Raw genomic sequence first — 23,148 nt, 5'->3', positions numbered from 1 at the left:
TTTATCAGTTGCGTTGACACAGGTGTTGTATTTGATCAAAAGTGCTGCAATATCAACATGCTGAAAGGAAAGCATAATAAGGACTTAGAAATGTAATTTTACCCATTCAGTCCTTATTTAAAGTTCTGACTGTGTTCATGAAAACTGCAATCTGAAGTGAAACAATTTTAAATGAATCATGACTTCCATAGGAATCAATGGGCTTCTTTTGACATTTATCACTCTGAAAAAGGAGAGATACCATGTACATGGGCAGCACTGCATTCTTAGCTGAAATGATTTACAAAATAAAATGCATCATGCAATGTTTTTAAAACAAAAAGATACTTCCCTCTCAAGACTTCATCTGGTGGCAGTGGCTGGTCAGTGCAGACAGCAGCTGGGCATGGAACACAGGGCCAGGATGAAGTCATTCAGCTGCACAGGCTGCTTCACTATTTTCAATCGCGGCTGATTATCTACCTCACCGCCATATTCCTGCACTATCCCCATATCCCTTGATGTCATTAGTAACTAGAAATCTAGCAATCTCCAGTTTAAATGTCCTTAATGACTGAGCTTCCTGAACCCAGAATTCCAAAAATTCACAGATCTCTGGGTAATGAATTCCACCTAAACGGCTTGCTTTTGATACGGTGATTGATTCTGGGGGATACTGCATCTAGCGGAACTACCTGTACTGACTGACCTCTGGAGTACAGCCAATAGCAAAAACAGGAGGCGGCAGGTGAGACTGGGAAGCAGTGGGACAGGAAGGCGAGCCGAGGCCGGACAGGGTGGAGAAAGAGACAGGTAAGGCAGGGGTGGGGATTATGGGGGACAGGGGTATAAAGACCAGATAGAAGAGTGGAAGGAAGAAACTCAGAGTAGGGGAGGTGAGGAAATGGCCAGGCAGGAGGAAATGGCAAGGCCTTGTAGTCACACAACTTCCTGGTTAGGAAGGGAGAGAGAAACACTCATGGGCCAATTTAAAGAAAAGAAATCTTTCGACAATCCCACACTACAGTTGAGCTCCAAGAACCAGACTGACCGAGTGTCAACTACCAATAGGCATAGACAATGGTTTCTCTTGAGAACTTATAACATGGAAAAAGATGCTCAGGGAGTTCAGTGGCAAGTGACAATGCAGCATTTGCTTACCCCATACGATGCTGCATTATGAAGAGGAATCAGGCCCCCTTTATCTTGGGCGTTAACATCTGCACCATGCTCGAGAAGATAATCAGCAACTTCAAGGTTATTATAGCCAGCTGTGAAATAAAAACAGAATAATTAAAAATGCTACAGTATACATATTTTATCATCAAATTACGGGATAGTCCTTGTGCTGCATTTTACAGAATTAGCTATTCAGAACTTCCTGATCAGAAGAACACCTACGGATAATATACTAATACATCAGCATCAACACACTCTGAAGAGGCAAACTCATGAACTGTCTATGCTTTCAAATTACTTAGGGGCTGTGAAAGTAAGAGGTGGCCACAGTAGCTGAATTGCTTTGCAGTGTCAGGTGATTGTCACAGAGTGTTTCAACACCACCAGAAACTCCACTTCAAATTATTGAAAAGGAGTGATTTGTTTAGTCATCTGCTGCCAATGAATATTTTATAAAGACAAGGATTCAAATTTGTAGTGTCTTTCATGATGTTACTGTACCCCAAAAGACTTGATAAGCAATGAAGTGTAGTCGCTACTGTTATAGGAAACACCACCAGTGTCAAGCAACAATGTCCCACAAACACCAATGAGGTAACAATATGCCAACTCATTTTTGAACAACATCGTCGGGTATTTTATGCCCACCTGGAGGGCAATAGGTTTCAGTTATGTATATCATCTGAAAGATAGCACAGCAGTCACTCAGTGTTGCACTAGTGTGTCAGCTTTGATTATGCACTCAAATTTCTGTGGTGGAACTCGAATTAATGATCTTTATGACAGAAGTATGAGTGCTACGACCGAAACATGGCACTTTAAATTTAACCAGGTTTTTTTTTATTGAAGGCTTCAATTTGATCTAGTTTTCTGACAATCCAAGACTGCTTCAACTAAATCACCTGAAATAGATTATGCAAGCGGTAAGATGTTTAATTCAAATGATGTACAAATTGAATAGAACTCATATATTGTCTTTCACAAGCTGAAATACTTATTTGAACTGAGTTCCAAACAGCAGTTTAAAAAAAAAAATCATTGTCTGACTGCAGTTCCCACATATCAACCTTTGGAAATAAAAATGAAAACACAGAATTAACAAATACAACAACTATTTGGGTATACTGTAAATCCAATACAATGCGAAGGTTAGGGTCCAAGAAGTGAAACTGCTTTACAGCTGGACTATATTATCACTGAAGTTCTCAGTAATTCTGAATTATCTCCATGCTGTAACTATTTCTATGAATTTAGGTTGTTTGTTTACCTTTTGTCTTCCACGGCTCACCTTTATTCAATTTTTACAATAAAGCACCTTTATCATCCTGATGTTTGTTAGTTTTCCTTAGTTACAGGGCTAATTAAATGTAATTGCAGTTCTTTTTTAAAACCTAATTGATTTAAAGTTGAATTGAACCCTCTGGCCTCTAGGTGAGATACAGCCAAACAATGCAAAGCCATCTTGGAGACTGCCCTTAAAGATACGAGTCAAGGTTGAGAGTACTTGTATTCTCCAGGAATATTTCAAGCTTTTAAAGGCCAACCACATTCTTAAAGCCATGCTGGACTGCACTTGTACTGCACGCTGTTGATGCAGACAATATAGGTTGTGAACCTGATTACTTCTGGCTACAAAGTAAGAAAAGCTGACTGACTGGGATGTTTGGAAGGACAATGGAGGCTGCAGCTAAATTTGGGAGCCATGAGATCCCTATGCCAAAAACCAATAAGTGCTGTTTATTTGCATTTTCACAGATTTCTTCTGTATTTAATTTCAGTGCTTGATACTTGATAACACTTCCTGAAAGACATGTTCTTACACATAACAGGACACTGATGCCAGAAGAGCAGGTCCACTTCTTTAAAATTGCAGGTGATTTCTAAAAATTATACTTGTTAGATTGTTCCATACAAAACAAGCTTGGAATTTTGATATCTTCAGAGGGAATCTGATCAATCAGAATATTCCTTGCCTTTGTCAGATAGAGTTAGCTTCAATGCAAGGTACCGAGTCTCTATAACCAGGTCTGGCTGCATGTTTCCTTCTATTTCTTCCAATCACTAGGCTTAGATTCCAATTCTACAATATCCTATAATGGTGGCACTAGTTTGATGTCATATAGGATTGTGGAGCTCAAGAGTGAGGCTATTTGGCACATCATGCCTATGTCGGTTTTTTAGTAAAGCTGTACAATTAATCACACGCGCCTGCTCTTCTTCAACAGATCTAACTGTTCCCTCTTAAATATTTACCTAATTTGATTTTCTTTTGAATTCTATTATTGTATCTGCTTTGACTACTCTTTTGTTAGCATATTCCAAATCAACCTGCTGTATGGCACCTTTCTGATTTTCCTCAGATAATTATCCCCGCACAGTAAATGACTGATCAACTTCAAAGACCACCAAAATTGATTTAGCTCTGATAAATGAAGTGGGAGAAATAACCATAGTGAATTTTGGAGAACAATCGGAAAATGGGAAGAGTAAGTTTTACCACACAAACCAACAATGAGTTAACAGTTAAAGATTCTGCTGGACTGGAACAATGCAGATTTCAGTCGGGGGACAAAATTTAGATATAATTAACTGAAGTTTAATAAAACATTGATCGATAACAGGACAAAACCCAGGCCAAGTTTTACCTGCAAGATGAAGTGGTGTTGAGTTCCTTCCTTGAGTATCTCTGCAATTTATGTTCTCTGGGGTACACAACTTCTGAACTCTGGCTAGGCAGCCTTTCTTAGCAGCATCAAGCAAAGCAGCATCACCTCGTAGTAAATCCTGAATATCTGTGTCTCCTTCTTTCACAAGATCCAGAGGGGTGTTCCCATCTCTATTCTTCTTTGTTGGGTCAGCTCCATGCTAAGTAAAATTAAGGCAATCTCAATAATATACTCAGATGAGCTTCTTTTTATGTAAACAGATATATGCTTAATGAATTCTGATGAAGCTTAGGAGCAGCAGTAGATTGTTCAACCCTCGTATCCATTTCCAAGATCCAAACAGATTGTGACTGTTGAATATTTTAATTTCATTTACTTTCCCTGATTCTATAACCTTCATCCACTGATATAAAACTCAAAGTTTCAAACTTGGAATTGATAATGTTAAACCAACCTCAATAGATCGAGTTCCAGATATTCACTAATTTGTGTTAAGAAACACTTTCTAACATCACCCCAGCAGGCAAGCTCCAGTTACATTTGCACCACACAAGTGCTTGGCAATAAGCAAAGCCAACTAGTGTGAATCTAATCGTTTCTCCTCAACATTCAACGACATTAACTGGACCACCCATATCAACACGATGGTTGCAAGAAATAGTCAGAGACTGAGAATTATGAGGCGAGTAACTCATTTCCTGACTCCACAGAGCACACTTGCCACCTATATTGCACAAGTCAGCAGTTTGATGGAATATTCTCCAATTGACTGGGTAAGCGTGGCCCCCATCAACACAACCTCAACATCATCCAGGACAAAGCAATCCACTGGAATGGCATCCCATTTGCCAACTTAAAACATTCACTTCCTCCAACACTGATACACATTGGCAACAATATGTACTATATTAGAAAATGCACTGCAACAACTCACCAATGCTTTGGCAGCACACTGCAAACTTGCAGTTTCCTCCATCCAGAAGGACAAGGGCAGCAGGCACAGGACAACACCACAAGTTCCTCTTTAACTTGCACACCTTCCTGACTTGGAACTATATTGCTATTCTTTCATTGCTTTTGGATCAAAATCCTGAAACTCCTTTCCTAACAGTGCTGTGGGAGGACCTGCACCACCTTGCAGTGGTTCAAAAACTGCCGACAATTTCAAGGGCCATTAGGAATGAGGAATAAATGCTGACCTAGCCAGCGAAATCCACATCTATGAAAAAAAATAACAAAACCTTTAAGGTTATGCTCATTGTCCTGATTTCTCCACTGGAAGAAATAGGTTATTCTTATCTATGCTTTCAACTTCTTGAACAATCTCAAGCACCTCAGTTAGATACCTTAATAAGCTTTTCTTTTAAAATAAACTGACATATTCTCAATGAATTTTGTTGACACTTAGGAACAGCAGCTCATTCAGCTGCTCAACCCTCGAGTCCATTCCAAGATTCAAATAGATTATGACTGATGCACATTTAAATACCACTTACCCTTCTTGATTCTATAACCTTCATACTTGATATAAAACTCAAAGTTTACCCGTGAATATGAAACTCATCAATAGAACCTGTCCTCATACTTTAATTCTTCTAGCCCTGGTATCGTTCTGATGAATATTCAATGAACTACCGCCAAGATCAATACCCTATATAGAAGTCTTCCAGACTGAAAACCACATACCTTTAACAGCAGTTTACAAATCTCATATTTGCCTTTGGCTGCTGCTTCATGCAAAGGTGTAAATTTCCATAGGTCAGCAACATTCACTGATGCACCATGCCTCACCAACAGTTCTGCTACTTCATAATGTCCATATGAACAAGCATTGTGCAAGGGCACTAAACCCCTGGAGGATGAAAAGTTCAAATTTAATCAACATTACATTTGTACAAATTAAACTCAATAAAAAGCTGTAAATCGAAATTTCAATTAAGAATTGTCAATCAATTAAGACAATCAGTAGCTCAATGACAGTGATGAGATTCCTCTTTTTAACAGCCACTACTATGTAGTATCAAAGTTAAATTATAATCATAAGAAAACAGCTATGAACTACCAACTTATGACTCTACTACTTAAAACTCTCACCCCTTTTTAAAATAGCTACACATAGACAGAGACAAACAAAATAATGTTGGCATAAAAGCAAAATACTGCGGACAATGGAAATCTGACAGCTCAGAACAGTCATAAAGGACTTGAAATATTGACTTTGTTTCTCTCTCCATCCTTCCAGGTGCTCAGTATTTTGCTGAAGACACGGGTGGTTTACATATTAATTTTTCAGTTTCACAGTCACTGACTAAAAGCAATAGCTTACACCAAATAGCAGAAAATAGTAACCGATTGTTTTCAGGCTTGGGTTACTTTGCTACACAGAGATACGGAGACAGACCCCGCATCTCCAGATTGGACGTCTCCAGTTTCTGCCACTGTTTCGTTCAAACACACAAGCTGTTCATCTGCTAACAAACCAATCAATCAGACCGTTGTCATGAGACTGATGAACTATGGAATTGATAACTGCACAAACTGATCAGCTACCTATTGCTGGCCAAATCACACACCCTTAGCTCCCCACCCTCAACTGCTTGCAAAGCAGCAATGTAAACACAGCTCACAATGAGTTTCAGTAACCTGTTTTCAAGAGTATAGCAATTCCTTCCTGTCTTCAGTTTAAAAAACACCTTTTCGCATTTTAGACCTTAGTCAAAACTGCAGAAAAATGAAAAGATATGGCCTTTACACAACAAAATAACAGAAAACACTTGTTGCCATCTTTCCCTTCCTTGCCTGTAAAGTATGATTACTTGTTGGTACACTGGTCACACTAAGAACCTACTTTAGCAGGCACAAATCAAATGAGAGACCTTTGAAACATTGTGATTTTGGGGAGCATTGGAGAGACCACATCCTTATGACAGATATTTCTGGAGGAAACAACAAGGAACAGTGTCTGATATTCTCTTTCCCTATCCACAGGTGTTGAGGTCAAGGGCATTACATATGCCAACATCTTGACTGAAACTAGTTAACTCAGTCAGTGAAGAAGAAAAGGAAATTCAATTCTGACTGGCCTGTGCAGCTCACCCGAAACCCTTCAGGGTTTTTGGGAAAAGCTGGTTTCCAAGCTTAATTTATTTAGCTTACTTCATAAATTCGATCCAAGGATCATGAAAATGGTTTAGTTCTCCTGTGTGACTCAATACTTGTGCCAATTCATTCAATTGTGAATTAAATTATGTGCGGTTTAAAATTTGTCTAGCCCTTTGATCTTATTTCAGCAATGCATATACACACTCAATTAAAAAGATTACCCCCAGCTGTTCAAATTATTTTGCAATATGAAAGTCCAAATTGAGTCCAGCTGCAGTTGTTTTCCCTACAGTTATACAGGTTCATTTTGCTTGGACAGAGTCCAAGCTACTTTAAAGTGGTCACTCTTTGTACAGTGATTTTCCTTGGGTGCTGTTTAAGGAGTTTGAGACAAATCTCGAATTTTTACCCAAAAGCAAAGGAGTTCATTTAATTTCAAACATACACAATTGAGAAACCTTGCTACATTTCAATGGGGTACTTATTGCAGGCTTGATCCATATAAGATTGACATAATAGATAGTTCAACTACAACAACAACAAAGACAGCCGGGGCTATCAGCAATTGCAGCAGGATGTGCACTGGCACCAGTAAGCACCAGCAAGCAGAAGTTGGAGGAGATGAGAAAGGGAAAAGGGAGAGGGGATAATGTTAAGTGGGGTGGGTTCGTGAAGAGCAGGGGGCAGAAGCAGGAGCCAGGAATGGCAACCAGTGGCTGGGCGGGGTAAATAAAGTGTTCTTGTTAGGAGAAACAAATCAAATCCCAATCTGTACACCTACATACCCTTTGTCTTTGGCATGCACATCAGCTCCATGATGAAGTAGATATTCTACAACAGCCACCCGATTGTAACCTGCTGCAAAATGTAATGGGGTGGAGTGCCGTCCTTCCAGGTCCCTGCAGTTCACATTCTGGGTTGTGCACAATTGCTTTAAAATAAAATTACAGCCTTATCAGTAAGCATGATTTGATTTTACTTGGTTCTTTTCCTTAAAGATCCCATTAATGTGAAACTATTTTGACTTCAATGAGTAGCTTTAATTTCACTAAACTAGGCAGAACAAACTGAAAGCTACTCACTAAATTACAGTGATTCAATCAATTGGAAACCATACTTTTGCTTGCTGTTTCACATATTCTAGTTATAAATCCCAACCAAAAATAATCAAGATTGCATTGAGAAGGAGACCTGCTTTTTATATTAATATTTGATGCTTCAATTGTAATGAGAAGAGAATGTTTCGTAAATCAACTGAGCAAATTAGCTAGGGCAACAGAGAGCATGATTTCAATCAACCTAAACTTCAGGTCCTCAAACTACTGGCCTTATATTCCACTCATCTCATCCAAAATATATGATGCAAAGCCTTAATACACAAGGCTTCAGGGTTCCAAACATAGCTATCTTAAAACCTGATTAAATATTGATATTCATATTACATTGAGAATAAGAACTGTGTATTAGATATACAGAAAAAATGATCAAGATCAACCAAATGCAGTTGTATCTTGCCTTTCCTGTGATAATCAGCTTGCCCATGAAGCGTTATGTTTTCATTCAACAACTTGCATTAACACAGCATCTAAAACATAGTAAGCCATTTGAAGATGCTTCACAGGAGAGTAACCAGATAAAAGTTGACAGAGTCAAATGAGGAAAAACAAAGACAGCTGAAATTCTGTTCAGAGACAGGTCTTAAGGGTCATCTCAAAGGAAAAGAGGAAGAGGAGAACAGAAGCTTAGTGTTCAAATTCCTAAAGAGCTGAAGGCTAATGATGGGGAGAAGGAATTCATATATACACAAGGTGTGCCGAATTAGAATTTTCCTGGAAGGATTTTAATTCATCCAATATTAAGTTTTGTCAGGTGTAGGATTTGGCACTGTATCTAAGAAATAGGAGCAGGAATGTTCTCTCCCACTCGCCCATCCATCCATCCATCCATCCATCCATCCATCTCCCGCTCTTGCTCACCCGTTTGTCCATCCGCCTCCCGTTCTCACTCATTTGCCCGTTCATCCATCTCCGGCTCTCGCTTGTTCACTCAATCACGCCATCTACTCTGACTTTTTCACCCTCACTTTCCAATCACTTGGCCAACCACAAAATCCCTTAAGCCTGTTAAAAACTTGTCCAAGTATGGCAACTGGTTTTGAAAATGGGCCAACACAGTCCATGAATAGCCATGGGACGACCTAGGATAGGAAGACTCAAGCTGTTGGTTGGTTCGCAGAGCTGACTGGTTTTCGTGCAAGCATTTCGTTTCCCCTTCTAGGTGACACCTTCAATGCTATCCAGCCTCCGCTGAAGCGCTGTTGTTCTGTTCCATGCTGAAATTACATGGTCCGGTCTGTTATGGTGGGTTTTGCTCCTTAGTGGTTATGTAGATGGGATCTATTTCAACATGTTTATGTGGTTGAAAACCAGGCTTCCAGGAATTCTTGTGCTTGTCTTAGGAAGGCTCAGCAAAGACAGAAATGGGTAACTCTATAATTACCTTCAGACTCAGCAGCAATCATCCCCTCATCGCTGTTGACGGAAGATCTGTTCCCTTATTTCATGACTCTCCTATTTTACTTCTACCCACTTTATGGCTATAATTTATTTGTGATTTGAGGAGTTATTTAAAACTTTCTTGTTGCTTAAAACAGTTTGCTTTTCTGATGCCCCGTTTACCCAACTGACTATAATTGCTACTTCTCAGGAGTACAAATTTATTTTTACATGTAATGATTTATTGTTCCCACTACAACCATTGAACATCTAAAGTGGTAAAATATTCAAAGGTGCTTCATTAGAACATAACTAAAAAAAAAGGGACATAGAGCTACGTAAGGAAATATTAGATAACATGACCAAAAACTAGAGATTTAGTTTAGCCATACTGACTTCTGGTTAATTGCCAATGCCATATGCTTTAAAATGTCTGCTTTTCCACAAAAACATATCTTATCACAAGAATTTTCACTCCACTTTTTTAGTTTTATTTCCATTTAACCACCCATATATTTCTCCCTTTATGATGTTCATTATGGTATCACGTGTTATATGTACCACATTATGCTAATTAAAATCAACATGTTCACTTCATTACTAGGTTATAATTTCTGGCATATTATTAATAAACTCATTGTTAATAACTGTCCCTTAGCACAAGCTGGACATAGGATATGATCACTTAACCCGATGAAATTCTCAACAACTCAACTAATCTCAAGGAATTTTCCATATCCCAGAGGTTGTCACAGCAAGCAAATAATCTCCATTATATTTAATTACCAAATTTCTGAAATATGCCAGCATGATTAAGTTGAGCTAGACTAAACATACTGAATTCCAATGTCATAATCTGTGAACTTTTTAAAAAATGTTAAAATATTTTTAGCACAGGCCAAATGACCCAATTGCAAAGGCACATCTGCAGGATTTATTACAGCCTGGGACAGGGGGCTGGTGGGTTTTCATGAATATTAAAAGTAGAAACTCTGCTGAAATAATCCTAAATGTTATGAAGTAAGAGACTGATCAGTTACTTGCTGACTTGGTTACTCTGAATTACAGCAGATGATTGAGGACAGCCTGGGATTTTTTTTTAGTATTCCCATGTAAGCCTATGAAGTACCAACAATCTTATGAATGAGGAACACATTCGGTAATTAGTGCTTCCATTCACCATCTTATAAATGGACTTCAATCAGCATGTTTACTTTGGACCAGGAGCAGAAAGGAACCATTTGACCCTAGCTGGCGTGGTGAAAAACTGCCAAGTGACAAATACTTTAACAAACCATTCTTCATTCTAACAAACTGAAGATGCAGAATCTTTTAATGCTAAAAATATCAAAACAAAACACCTTCACAGTTTCCAAGTCTCCAGCTTTTGCTGCCTCCAAAAGTCGATAATCAACATCCGAATTGTGTAAGGGGACGTTCTCTAAAAACAAACATTTAAATAAAGTTAGAATCTTTGTGATCATTATTACATGTAAAGTGCCAAAAGAAAACACTGCTCTGAGCACCTTGCTTGTTTCCCTCCATTAATTTGCTCTCTCAGTTTGAAAAGATGTGTAACATATTTTACGCAAATATAAAATTTATCTACTGTGCTCATATCATAAAGAACTACAGATGCTAGAAGTCTGAAACAAAAACAAAGTGCTGGAGAAACTCAACATATCTGTACAGAGAAAATATTTCAAGTATATTCTGATGAAGGGACATTAACTCTGCTTCTCTCTCCACAAATGCTTCCAGACATGTAGATTTTTTTCCAGCATTTTGTTTTCGTGACCTTATCATATGCTCAGGGTGTAACGTGCAATTATTGTTATTTTGAAGGCACACAGTGGCCATCCTGTGCATCTCCCAAACCAGAAAATTTAACTATACCATTCACCTCAATCTGTATAATGGTGGTATCGGTTCAAAGAATAATGGCTTAAATATTGCACTGATTTTCTCTGAACACAGTAAGGCGATTTACTTTTGTACATCTTATCAGCCCATCTTCTAACAACGAACTCCCACTAAGTGCAAAACCATTTTATTCGGCTGGAAAGTGTTTGTCAATTTAACAACTCATGCTTTGAAATATGATGGTCTGCTATTTTTTTTGATTCAGATTATTTCCTCAAACGGAACCTTATTTCAATATCATCTGCAAGTATCTGTACTGTTACAGAACACTGGACATAGAAGAAAACAATTCTAGAATCAAATTAATTTGGTTTCTTCTTCCCTATAGTGACATAAATTACTGAAAGACATAATATCTGCCCTAAAGCAGGCATGCAAAATTTGGACAGTTCTCAACTTACAGATGTGATGATCCATTTCACCCCATGCATAAAATTACAATCCCATCAAGTTACCTCGTCTCATTTGGTGCAAGTCATCTATTATTTAGAAACCGTGAAGAACCTTCAGTTTACGTACGTTATCAGCTCTTCATATCTGCATGCAAATTTCTTCGGAGCCAATGAAACGTTTCCTTATTCAGTCAAACTACGAACAAAACCACAGAACTATAAGCCAATGCCATCTGCATGTTGTATTAAACTTACCGTTAAGTATCTGTTGAACAGATTCATTCCCCATTTGCGCAGCTGTGAAACCTTGAAGGGACAAAATGGATGGATCACTGCCATAACTTAGCAACAGACGACATGTCTGTAGGTGACCACCATGAGCTGCTCTATGTAAAGCTGCTTGACCAAGAGTGTCCAAAGCATTGATCTGTGGGAAAAAAAATCATGGTGGAAGATTTCTTGTTATATCTTTAATAGCATATTTGAAGCTTCAGTGAATAATATAGTTGTTCATAATTTTACAATTAAAGGGAATGGTACAAAAATAAAATCATATTAGCAAACTGGACAAAACTCCAGTTCTGACAAAGGGCCATCGAACTCGAAATGTTAAATGTGTCATGCTCTACAGATGCTGCCAGACTTGCTGAGTTTCTCCAGCACTTTGTTAATTTATTTACACAACAGGGCACATTCTGCAGTTCCAGTAAAAGAAGTTGTAGAACAGTGGAGACATGGCATATCACACTGTTTTCATTCTGAGTCCTGAGTGAGGTCAGTCAGAGTGCCATAAGTGAGCTTGGTGGTTCTGTGATAAGAGGAGATATGCAAAATTGAAAAAAAAACAGCTGGAAATCTTCATTTTGAGAGCTGTGTGTGATGATCTAGCTTGATATTCCACTTGACATGACCTCTTTACTTCCATTGCCTCGATGACAGATAAGGCCATTTCTGATTACTTATTTAAACTGTTATCTACTCATTCTCCTTCCTTCTCTGATCATGTCTGAAAAAATTTCGCCTAAGAATCTTACAATAGCTCTTTCAAATTACCAGCTCTCTAACCTTTATCCTTCTATTCACCATGTCACTGAATTGCAGTAACTGAATAGTTAATTTAAGTCTTTACCTCTAACTTTAAATGTCCTTATCGCTATTAAAACTATGTTTCTTTCTCAATCTCATTGTTTCCACTGGCTCTCACCACCACTCCCTTAAGTCCAGCTAACTTGAATGGCTATGGCAAACAACTGGCTTTGCCATTCTTCATATCGAGCCAGACTACTGATTCCTACTGGCTTCTGTTAAAATTACTCACTGTTCCTGGAATGCAAGAGCGCAAAGGCAATCTCCAACTTCTCTACTAGGAATCGTCTGAAACCCTTCACCACTGCCACACGAACCTTTACTCCATTTCTATGTTTCAGAGACAGTAGGAACTGCAGATGCTGGAGAATCTGAGATAACAAGGTCTACAGCTGGATGAACACGGCAGGCCAAGCAGCATCAGAAGAGCAGGAAGGGTCTAGGCCCGAAACGTCGGCCTTCCTGCTCTTCTGATGCTGCTTGGCCTGCTGTGTTCATCCAGCTCTACACTTTGTTATCTCAATTTCTATGTTTGTTGTCCCAGAAATTACAGACTATTCCTTTTAACTTAGGTGATGGGAAAACATTAAAACAATAATTTGGGATGGAATTAATTATCATTATAAAAAAAGTCCATTCAGAAGAATAAGCATGGATTTGTTAAGGTAGAATTCTGTCCAACTAACTTGCTGGCATTTTTTGAAGAGGTAACGGAAGACTGATGAGAACAAGGGTGTTGCCGAGCTGTACACAGACTTCCAAAAAGGCATCTGGTACAGTGCCAAACACAAGCTTGTAAGGAAAATGATAGGTCATGGAATAAAAGGGACAGCAGCAACATGGATTCAAAATTAGATGAGAATAATCAGAGTATCACGGTTCATTTGTATTTTTCTGGCTGGAAGGTGGTTTGCCATGGAGTTCTCCATGTTAGTATTTGGACCCTTACATTTTACAAACATCTAGATCTTGGTGTATAAGGGATAATTTCAAAGTGTGTGGGTAAATTGAGAAGATGACAGTGTAGAACTACAAAAAAAAACTTTGAAAAATTGGTAGAGTTGGTGATAAGTGGTAGACGAAGTTCAATGTGGCAAAGTGAGAGGTGATACATTTGGTATAAAGAACATGAACAAATAATACAAAATAAAGGATTCTATCTGAAAGGGTGTGCAGGAGCAGAGACACCAGAGCGTATGTGTACGTAAGTTACAGAATGTGGCAGGACAGGTGGAGAGAGCTGTTAATAAAGAATGCAATATTCTGGGCTTCATTAATAGCAGCGTAGTGTGCAAGAGCAAGAAGATTATGTTAAACCTCTATAGGACACCAGTTAGACCTCAGCCAGAGTACTGTGTATAGCTCTGCACGCCATCGCTCTGGAATAATGTGAATGCACTGGAGAAAGTGCAAGGGAGGGTCACACGAGTGGTTGCAGGGATGAGAAATGTCAGTTATATATAAAACTGGAGAAGGTGCGAACAAGTGGTCTGAGTTTGGAAATACTGCCTGGAAGTGTGGTGCATTCAAGGGGCATGGGAAGATTACTTAAATAAAAACATGTAAAGATTATGGGGAAAGGCAGGAGTTTGGCACAAAGTCAAAATGCTCAGAGAGCCAGCACTGACACAATGGGTTGAATGGCCTCCTTCTTGCACCATAACAATTCTGTAATTCCGTGACATAACATGAATCAGGTGTGCATTATCTCAGATACAGGCCAGGTTCTACAATCCAGTCCAGATGAACCTGAAACCCCTTTGTTCACTATGTCTCCCTTATCAAACTCCTTCACAATTCCAAGTGCCCCTTTTAGATCACACATCTGTGCTCTCTTCTGTAAAACAGAGTGCCAGGCTGTTTTCCAGATTTTCTTGATAGCTAGAAGCTCACGGTTCTGAAATAATTCTTGTACATTTTCTTTTGCACCTTCTCTAGCACCTCTACGGTTCCTTGCACTTGCAATATCAAACCGAAGGTTGCTCCTGGTGGGTGCCAAGAGATGCTGTAATTCACAAGCTGCTCCTCAGTAACATCATCACAATGTTAGGGCCACAGAAATAGCATCCAGTTTTACTTTGCTGGCACCTTGCTCAACAATTTCACCATGTAATGCGCAAGAGAATTTGGCTGACCAGAGCAGAATCTTCTTAACTGAAAACCAGGGAGGCTGAAGCACTGGCATGGCCTCCATCACAAATTGTGTCCCATATTCATGAACTCTAATTCTGCCCTTCATCCACCATCAAGTTCTCATCCAAAATTAGATTGCCTGCATTCTAACTCACATTAAGAAATACTTACCTATCACCTATGCTCTCTGCTCCACATATTATTTTGCTCCAGCAATGCCTCATGTTTCAAATTCTAATCCTTGTTTTCTAACCTCCACCATGTGCTCTCCCATCTCTAACTCTGCAACCTCCTCTACCACTACAACTTGCTCCTTCAATTCTGATCTCATGCCCATCCCTGACTTTAATCACTCCACCACATTAGTTTGTGTCTTCAACTGCCTAGGCCTTAAACAATGCAATTCTTTCCTTAAACTTCTCTGCCTCTATACTTGCCTCCTCTATGAGGATACTCCTTAAAGTTACATCTGGGCCAGTCAACTATCCTAATATATGTGGTTCAAATATCAAATTTAGCTTGATATGATCCTGTAAAATGTCTTAAACTATTTTGCTATGTTAAAGGTGCTGCCTAAATACAAATTGGAGACAGGACAGGCAGTTGTTTTCACTGCTGTATTGTGAAGAAAACCACAGACCTTAGCTCCATGCTTGTGAAGGACCTCCACCACATCATTGTGTGCTCTTTCTGCAGCCACATGCAGGGGTGTAAGAAAACTGCAAGAAATGTAACAAGTTACAAAGTTTCCAATGTTAACACATCTGTTGCCATTCAGCAGATGTCTACTTTGATTACAGAGAAAGTCTAACAATATTAAACATTCATTTCCTGAAGCTTTTTAGATTTATCAGCATTATTTTAATACCTCAAGTTACAGATATTTTGTCCTGAAAAATGTAACTACATAACACATACTAACAAGTCAAAGAGCTAGTTGTTTCTTAAATGGAAGTTTACTATGCTATACCTCTTATGGCACAATAGTTAGACTAAATATCATTACGGATTACCTCACAGCTTACTTCACAGAGGCAACCGAAGAATCAGCTTATAACCAGTCAATTTCCACAAACTCTCTGAAGAATTGCTGGGTCACCATCAGTTCCTTCACATAGCACCTTCAAACATGTTTTGTTTTCCACAATGCAAAACCTTCAAATATTTTCAAGCTATGAAATTTTAAGAGGTGCTGGCATCTAATAAATATTTAACAGCCTAACTTGAAAACAACAAATCCCTGAACAGTAAAAAAAAAACACTTACTCTTTATTTTTTTCATTGACATTTGCTCCTTTTCTTAAAAGCAACTCTGTTACTTGCTTGCGCTTGGGGTGTTGCGAAGCCACAGCACAATGCTGAAAAAGGAAATCAGACATTAAACTTTAGATACTACTGCGTTGAACTATTTGTAGAAAACAAACTACTTTTATTATCATATTACTGAAACCAATTTAGTGTATGTTGAGATAAAAGCTCTCTGCTGTGTTTACATTGGCAGTTAATTAGTAAAGTCTGAGCAGTTCCTCGAAGGGGAGCATGATACATGATGAACAAAAGCAAAATGAATTTTTTTAAAAAATTCAATCATGGGACTTGCTCATCACTGGCAGGCCAGCATTAACTGCTGTCTCTAGTTGACCTTGAGAAGGTGGTGGTGAGCTGCCTTCTTGAACCGGTGCAGTCCATGTGTTGACAGTTAGGGTGACCCACATTACCCTTAGGAAGGGAATTCCAGGACTTTGACCTTCTAAGGAACAGTAGGATGGTGAGTGATTTGGAGGTAATTCGCAGGCGGTTTTATCCCCATATATCTGCTGCCCTTGTTCTTCTGGACGGAAGTGTCACGGGCTTGGAAGGTGTTATTGAAGGAGCTTTGGTGAAGTTATGCAATGCATTTGTAGATCGTATGTACTGCTGCAACTCAGCATCAGTGGTTGAGGGAGTGGATGCTTGTGGCTGTGGTGCCAACCAGGCAGGCTGCTTTGTCCTGGATGGTATCAAGCTTCTTGAGTATTGCTGGAGTTGCACCCATCCAGGCAAGTGGGGAATATTCCATCACAATCCTGATTTGTGCCTTGTCAATGGTGAACTTGGGAGTCAGGAGCTAGCTGCTTGCTGTAGTATTCCAAGCCTCTGACCTGCTCTTGGAGCCACTGTGTTTATGTGGCAGGTCCAGTTGGGTTTCTGGTCAATGGTAACCCAAGGATGTCGATAGTGGTGATTCAATGATGGTGATACCATTGAATGTCAAGGAGCAGTGGTTAGATTATATTTTATTGAAGATAGTCATTGCCTGACATTTGTGTAACACATACATTACTTGCCACTTGTCAGTCCAAGCCTGGATATTGTCCAGACCTTGTTGCATTTGAACATGGACTGCTTCAGTATGAGGAGGTCACGAATGGTGCTGAACATTGTTCAATCATCAGCGAACACCCCCAGTTCTAATCTTATGAGAGAGTAAAGGTCATCAATGAATTCTTGTTCTTGCTGCTGATATTTAATTTTTTGGAAGTTGAACACCACATAAATAAATACTTGCTTCATCTTACTAACAGGAGAAAGTTGAAGAATAATCACATTCATTCACCATAACCCAAAAACATTTAAAACAAACATTGTTCACGGATGTGAGTGTTGTTTGCTAGGTCAGAATTTATCGCCTATCCCGAAATGCTTTAGAAAAGATGATGATGAGTTTGTGCAATCCTTTTGCTTTGGGGGTGTGGAGATGCGAGGCAAGACAAGGCGACAAAAAGACCAAACACAGATTGAATATTCACTTTGAGGAACACTTCTGTTTCATATATGTGACCCCAGTCCAAATGGGGCTGGGTCAAATTGGGATGTCTGGTCGGCACAGATGAGTTATGCCTTCATGGTCAACATCGCAGTCCATTTTTGTAGATGGCATGCACTGCTGGCACAATGCATCAGTGATGCAGAAGTAAATCCTAAGTTGACACAAACTTTAGGAATAAGGTGAGACTAGAGAAACTGGGCTCTTTACATTAGAACAAAGTAATCTCAGAAGAGGTTTTATAAGAGTTTGAAATTAGGTAGGTCACTGATGACAGAAATATGGAGCAAGTTGCTAGAGGACATAGGTTGAAGACCATTTTAACATTGGAGTTTTTTTTATACATATGCCTTTAGTTCACATATCTTGGCATTACCTGATATAGAATGTGTAAAAACTTTTTACGAGAAGTGGTTCAATATAGGAGAAATGGAATTTCAAATAGTACATGGAGGAAAGGCATAAGGTTGGACTAAGATGTTAGCTCTTTGAGAACGCAAACAGAATGGATTGAAGTGGCTGTCTGCTACAAAAATTTGAGGATTGTGTGTATGGCCATGCATTTCTTCCTGAAGGCATTTAAAAATATAAACACTAAAATAATGCTTCCACAATACTTAATAAGTATCATTACCAATGGAGTTTCATGGGTCTGTGGATGCTTGAAGTTTATGATCTCTAAAGCAAGACTCTTTTTCACTTTTGTCAAATCTGCTTCTTTGGCAGCTTGTAGTAACGAATGTCCTTTAAATTCATCTGTTTAAAAAAAAGTTCAGTATTAATTTTTCACCTTTTGTTCCCCAGCTGACAACTATTTACTTAATTATTAAAACATATTTTTCAGACTGTAGGGTGAATATATGAGAGAATGGCTATTTTTAGGCTTAGATAGCAAGGAAACGTTTTGCCAATATAGCTCAGAGTTCTTATCACATGATGGCTGTAGATAAACCCATCTACTCCATGAAATTAAAAAATGAGGCATTTAAAAAACATCAATACAGGGGTTTCAGAACTACAGCCCAAATACAAACCGCAAAACACAAAGTTGACACCAATAATTAGAAAGTATACAAGTAAGAAATTTGAGAATCAGCTGAGTACTTGTAAATAGAAGTAAAATAAACTGAAGACAATGAGAATCATGCTATTTTAGATAGTGAACATATCAAACACAATGGGCTAAATATTCTCAAGGAGAACAATAAGCATCAGTTGTATGTGGGTTAGGATGTACAGCTTTGATTACAACTTTTAAATTGGTTGTCTTATTTTAATTTCTTGGATGAAAGAGATTTATCATCATACATAGTTTAAATAATAGTATTGAGATCCTAATTATTAAATATTGTGGCTGTGATCCCTGGAGTAGAGAAGAGTTTAGAGTAGTAAAAAATGAACTCATTAGCTTAGTTGCTCAGTGAAGCAAATTTTAAAATGCTTTTCCCTTTTTTGGGGAGATACTGCAGCTGGTGATGCATTGCCCCTTCTTCCTAACCTATAAGCCACACGAACACACTACAACTTTATGCCCAAGCCCATTTACAAAGAGCACAAATCCAGACTGGCTAATTACCATCCCATCAGTCCACTTTCAATCAGCAATAAAGTGATGGAAAGTATTGCAATGGTGCTACTAAGTTACAGTTTCTCAGCAACAACCTGCTCACATATTCTTAGTTTGGATTCTGCCAGGGACATTTAGCTTGACTTCATTATACCCTTGGTCCAAATGTATTCAAAGGAATGGAACCTGGGAGGTGAGGCACGAGTGATTGCCCTTGACACAAGGCAACATTGGGCCAAGTTATACCCAGGAGCCCTAGCATGAACCACCTTCACCTTCTTCATAAATGGTCTTTCCTCCATCCTAAGATAAAAGGTGGAGACGATTGCACAGTATTCAGTATTATTCATGACTCCTCAGGTACTGAAGCGGTTTCTATGTAGAAGGACTTGGAAAGACACAGACTTGTGATAATAAATGGCAAGTAACATTTGCACCATGCAAGTGTCAGACAATGACTCTCCAAAAAGAGAAAACTATCAGATTTCCTTTGACATACAATAGCATTAACAATGCTGAATGCCCAAAGCCCTGGGGGTTACCAATGATCAGAAACTCAACTTGACTAACTAACAAATATTGCATCTACAAAAGCAAATTAGATGTTGGAAATTTTGTGGCAAGTAACTCACATCTCTACCCCTCAAAGCCTGTTCCATAACACTGAGAAGTGTGACGGAATATTCTCTACTTGTTTGGATGAGTACACGCCAACAAGAACCTCGATACAACGCAGGTCAAACCAGCCTGCTTAATCAGCACCCCAACAACCACCATAAATGGTTGCTTCCACCATCACTGTTTTGCAGTGACAGCAGTTCATCTAGTCTTTGTCAAAGTCTACCACCTAAAGGGTAGCAGGCCACAAGAACACCACTTGCAAATATCCTTCCAAGCAACAGCATCCTGACTTGGAAATATATTCCATTTTTGGTTCAAAACCCCAAAACTTGCTTTCTAACAATACTGTACCTATACCTAAACCATACATACTACTTTGGTTCAAGGAGGTGGCTCACCACAATCTTCTCAAAGGAAACCAGGGAGCAGCAACAAATACTGGTCTAACAAACAATACTTGCAACCATTGATGGAATTGAAAAAAATATAATGTTAAATGCTGTAGCTATTTACTATACAAGAAAATATTCACTGCAGTAAGATCTCTGTACAGTCCTGATACTTACAAGCAAGCCTCTCTTTTAACTCTGGAGTGGGAGCCATATCCATGGCACTTTTACCATGGCAGTTAACTAGAGTGGGATCTGCACCATGGCTTAATAGGAGTGAACAGACTTCTACTCTGTTCTTGGATGCAGCTTCATGTAGTGGTGTGAACTGCCAGAGATCCATGGCATTTACACAGGCTCCATGCTAAAAGACAAAAATTTAAATCTCAATTACAACCTTCCACTATTGTAACTAATACATCTCCCAGAGTGGTTTTTGTTTTGTTTCATCTGAAAAGCCAAAATAATAAAATGAGTGCTTCTTAAGTTGTTATAATTTACACATCTTAGCAATCTAACACTGATTATCTGATTCACTTTACTCTGCAACTTATGAAATATAAATAAAGTGAATTATTGTAACCAATTTTTCCATTAAAATAGCAGCAAATTCAGCTCTATGGTTATATTCAAATAGATAGTCTTATGTACAGCCAGGGACCCAGGTTCAACTACCTGTATGGAACTTGCACACTCTCATGGGTTTCCTCCAGGTGCTCCAGTTTCCTTCCACAGTCCAATGATGTGCAGACTGCGTGGATTAACCATGGGAAATGCAGGGTTACAGGGATAGCGTGGGGGGGTGGGTCTGGGTGGGATACTCTTTGGAGGGTCATTGTGGATTTGATGGGCCGAATGGCCCGCTTCCACACTGTAGGCATTCTACGACATTTCTTTAGCAAATAAATCCCAGAATTGCATACAGCCGGCAGGAAAATGGAAGCACATATTTCACTCTTAGCAAGTTAAGCAAAAACCCAACATGATATTTTAAACATGACAATTCCCATGTAACTTAACATTTATGATCTGAAACCTAAAAATCAACGTGGCTGATCTCACCTTAAGCAGAAGTTCAGTGACCTCATAATGGCCATATGAACAGGCATTATGAAGAGGAACAAGGCCACTAAAGAGAGAAAGCAGAGGTTAGTGAAATGACTTTATGTATTAAAATATATAAGCTAATGCTCACAAATTAAAAGCAGTTTTATTTTGGGAAAGAAATCTTATTGATTTGAAATTCCATTGCAGTACTTTCACTGAATTTCACATATAACTTTCTCCTTACCCTCTTCTTCGCAGGTCCATGGATATTCATGGACCTCAGGTATCTCACCAAAAAGACTGCAGTTCAATTGAATGACCAAGAGACAGAAGTTTAGTAATCTGAGCTTCTTGGCTCTTCTGCCAAGGAGAGGTTCTCATATTTTAATCAGTTTAAATTTGTAATTGTTATGGACACCTCTATCATGTCTACTTAAAGTTCTCTCTTCCAATCAATCCATTTCACTGGGGATCCTCATCCTTGGAACCATCCTAGTAAATCTTTTCTATACTTTCTCTGATGACTTCACATGCTTCCTACAGTATGGTGCCCAGGGTTGGACAACACTCCAGGTGAATCAGTGTTATAAAAATGTTAACTATAACTTCTTCAATTTTGTAGTCTGTGACTCTATTTAGAATGAAGTGCAGAATCTTAAATACCTTATTTGAAGGCCATGCTGCCTTCAACGGTTCATGCACAGTTTCAACCACGTCCCTCTGCTCCACTTTATAACTGGATCCTTTATTTTTTATTTTCCTCATTTCTCCTATCAAAATGAATCATACTACAATCCTCTGCAATAAATTTCACCAGGCATAAGTTCTCACTTTGCAACAATCTATTTCCACTTTAAATCTATCAGTATCCTTCTCATAGTTGATAATATTTCAACAGACAGTCGTTAGAAATCTGGAATTAAGAGTCTAACGATTACCGTGAATCCATTGCCGATTGTTGAAAAAAAAACATCTGGTTCACTAATGTCCTTTAGGAAAATCCCATCCTTACCTGGTGTGACCTACATTTGACTCCAGACCCACAGCAATGTGATTGACTCTTAACTGCCCTCTGGGCAATTGGGAATGGGCAATAGATGCTGCCTAGCCAGCGACGCCCACATCCCGTGAAATAATAAAAAAAACTTCCAAGTTTTAAGTCTTTTCCAAAATCTGAAACAGTGCTCTGCACTCCCAAGAGCAGGTCATTAATATAGTTCAAGATAAAGTAGTGTCTCCTAACTGCCGTTGAGGAGACCTACTGTAAACTTCCTCTAATAAAAAAAACTGTTCATTTTACTCTGCTTCTTGTCACTCAGCCAATTTTGTAACTATCTGCCACTGTCCCTTTTATTCCATAGGTTTCAACTTTGCTCACAAGACTTATGTCACACTTTAGCAAAGGCCTTTTGAAACTTCACCACTGCAACTGCAGTACCTCAATTAATGTCCTCTGTTACGTCATCAAGATATTTAATTAGGTTAGTTCTGAGATGCAGAAGGACTTAGGTGTTCTGATGCACGAGTCACAAAACGTTAGTATGCAGGTAGACCATGTAATCAGGAATACTAATGGGATGCTTTCCTTTATTACAAGGCAAACTGAACATAAAAGGATGGATGAGAGACAACAAGGTGCAGGGCTGGATGAACACAGCAGGCCAAGCAGCATCATAGGAGCAGAAAGGCTGACGTTTCGGGCCTAGACCCTTCTTCATTTTCTGATGAAGGGTCTAGGCCCGAAACGTCAGCCTTCCTGCTCC

At 38.9% G+C, this 23,148-nt stretch overlaps 1 protein-coding gene across 2 annotated transcripts in view; it reads right to left on the bottom strand.

Annotated features, from left to right (window-relative positions):
* tnksa (tankyrase, TRF1-interacting ankyrin-related ADP-ribose polymerase a) overlaps window positions 1–23,148 on the bottom strand; it is a 151,804-nt gene that overhangs the window by 34,724 nt on the left and 93,932 nt on the right. For both annotated transcript variants that reach the window (XM_048595409.1, XM_048595410.1), the window contains 12 exons: window positions 21,401–21,467; window positions 20,516–20,702; window positions 18,396–18,517; window positions 16,222–16,313; window positions 15,596–15,674; window positions 11,992–12,163; window positions 10,783–10,862; window positions 7,712–7,857; window positions 5,511–5,676; window positions 3,804–4,023; window positions 1,141–1,250; window positions 1–60 (listed from right to left, as the gene is read on the bottom strand). In XM_048595409.1, coding sequence (XP_048451366.1) covers window positions 1–60; window positions 1,141–1,250; window positions 3,804–4,023; window positions 5,511–5,676; window positions 7,712–7,857; window positions 10,783–10,862; window positions 11,992–12,163; window positions 15,596–15,674; window positions 16,222–16,313; window positions 18,396–18,517; window positions 20,516–20,702; window positions 21,401–21,467 — 1,501 coding nt within the window. The remainder of the gene's footprint in view (window positions 61–1,140; window positions 1,251–3,803; window positions 4,024–5,510; window positions 5,677–7,711; window positions 7,858–10,782; window positions 10,863–11,991; window positions 12,164–15,595; window positions 15,675–16,221; window positions 16,314–18,395; window positions 18,518–20,515; window positions 20,703–21,400; window positions 21,468–23,148) is intronic.

This window comes from Rhincodon typus, chromosome 3 (assembly GCF_021869965.1).
Source record: "Rhincodon typus isolate 14 chromosome 3, sRhiTyp1.1, whole genome shotgun sequence".
Classification (NCBI taxonomy): Eukaryota; Metazoa; Chordata; class Chondrichthyes; order Orectolobiformes; family Rhincodontidae; genus Rhincodon; species Rhincodon typus.
Note: the sequence above shows the minus strand (reverse complement) of the source record. Positions and strands in the feature narration are given on the sequence as shown.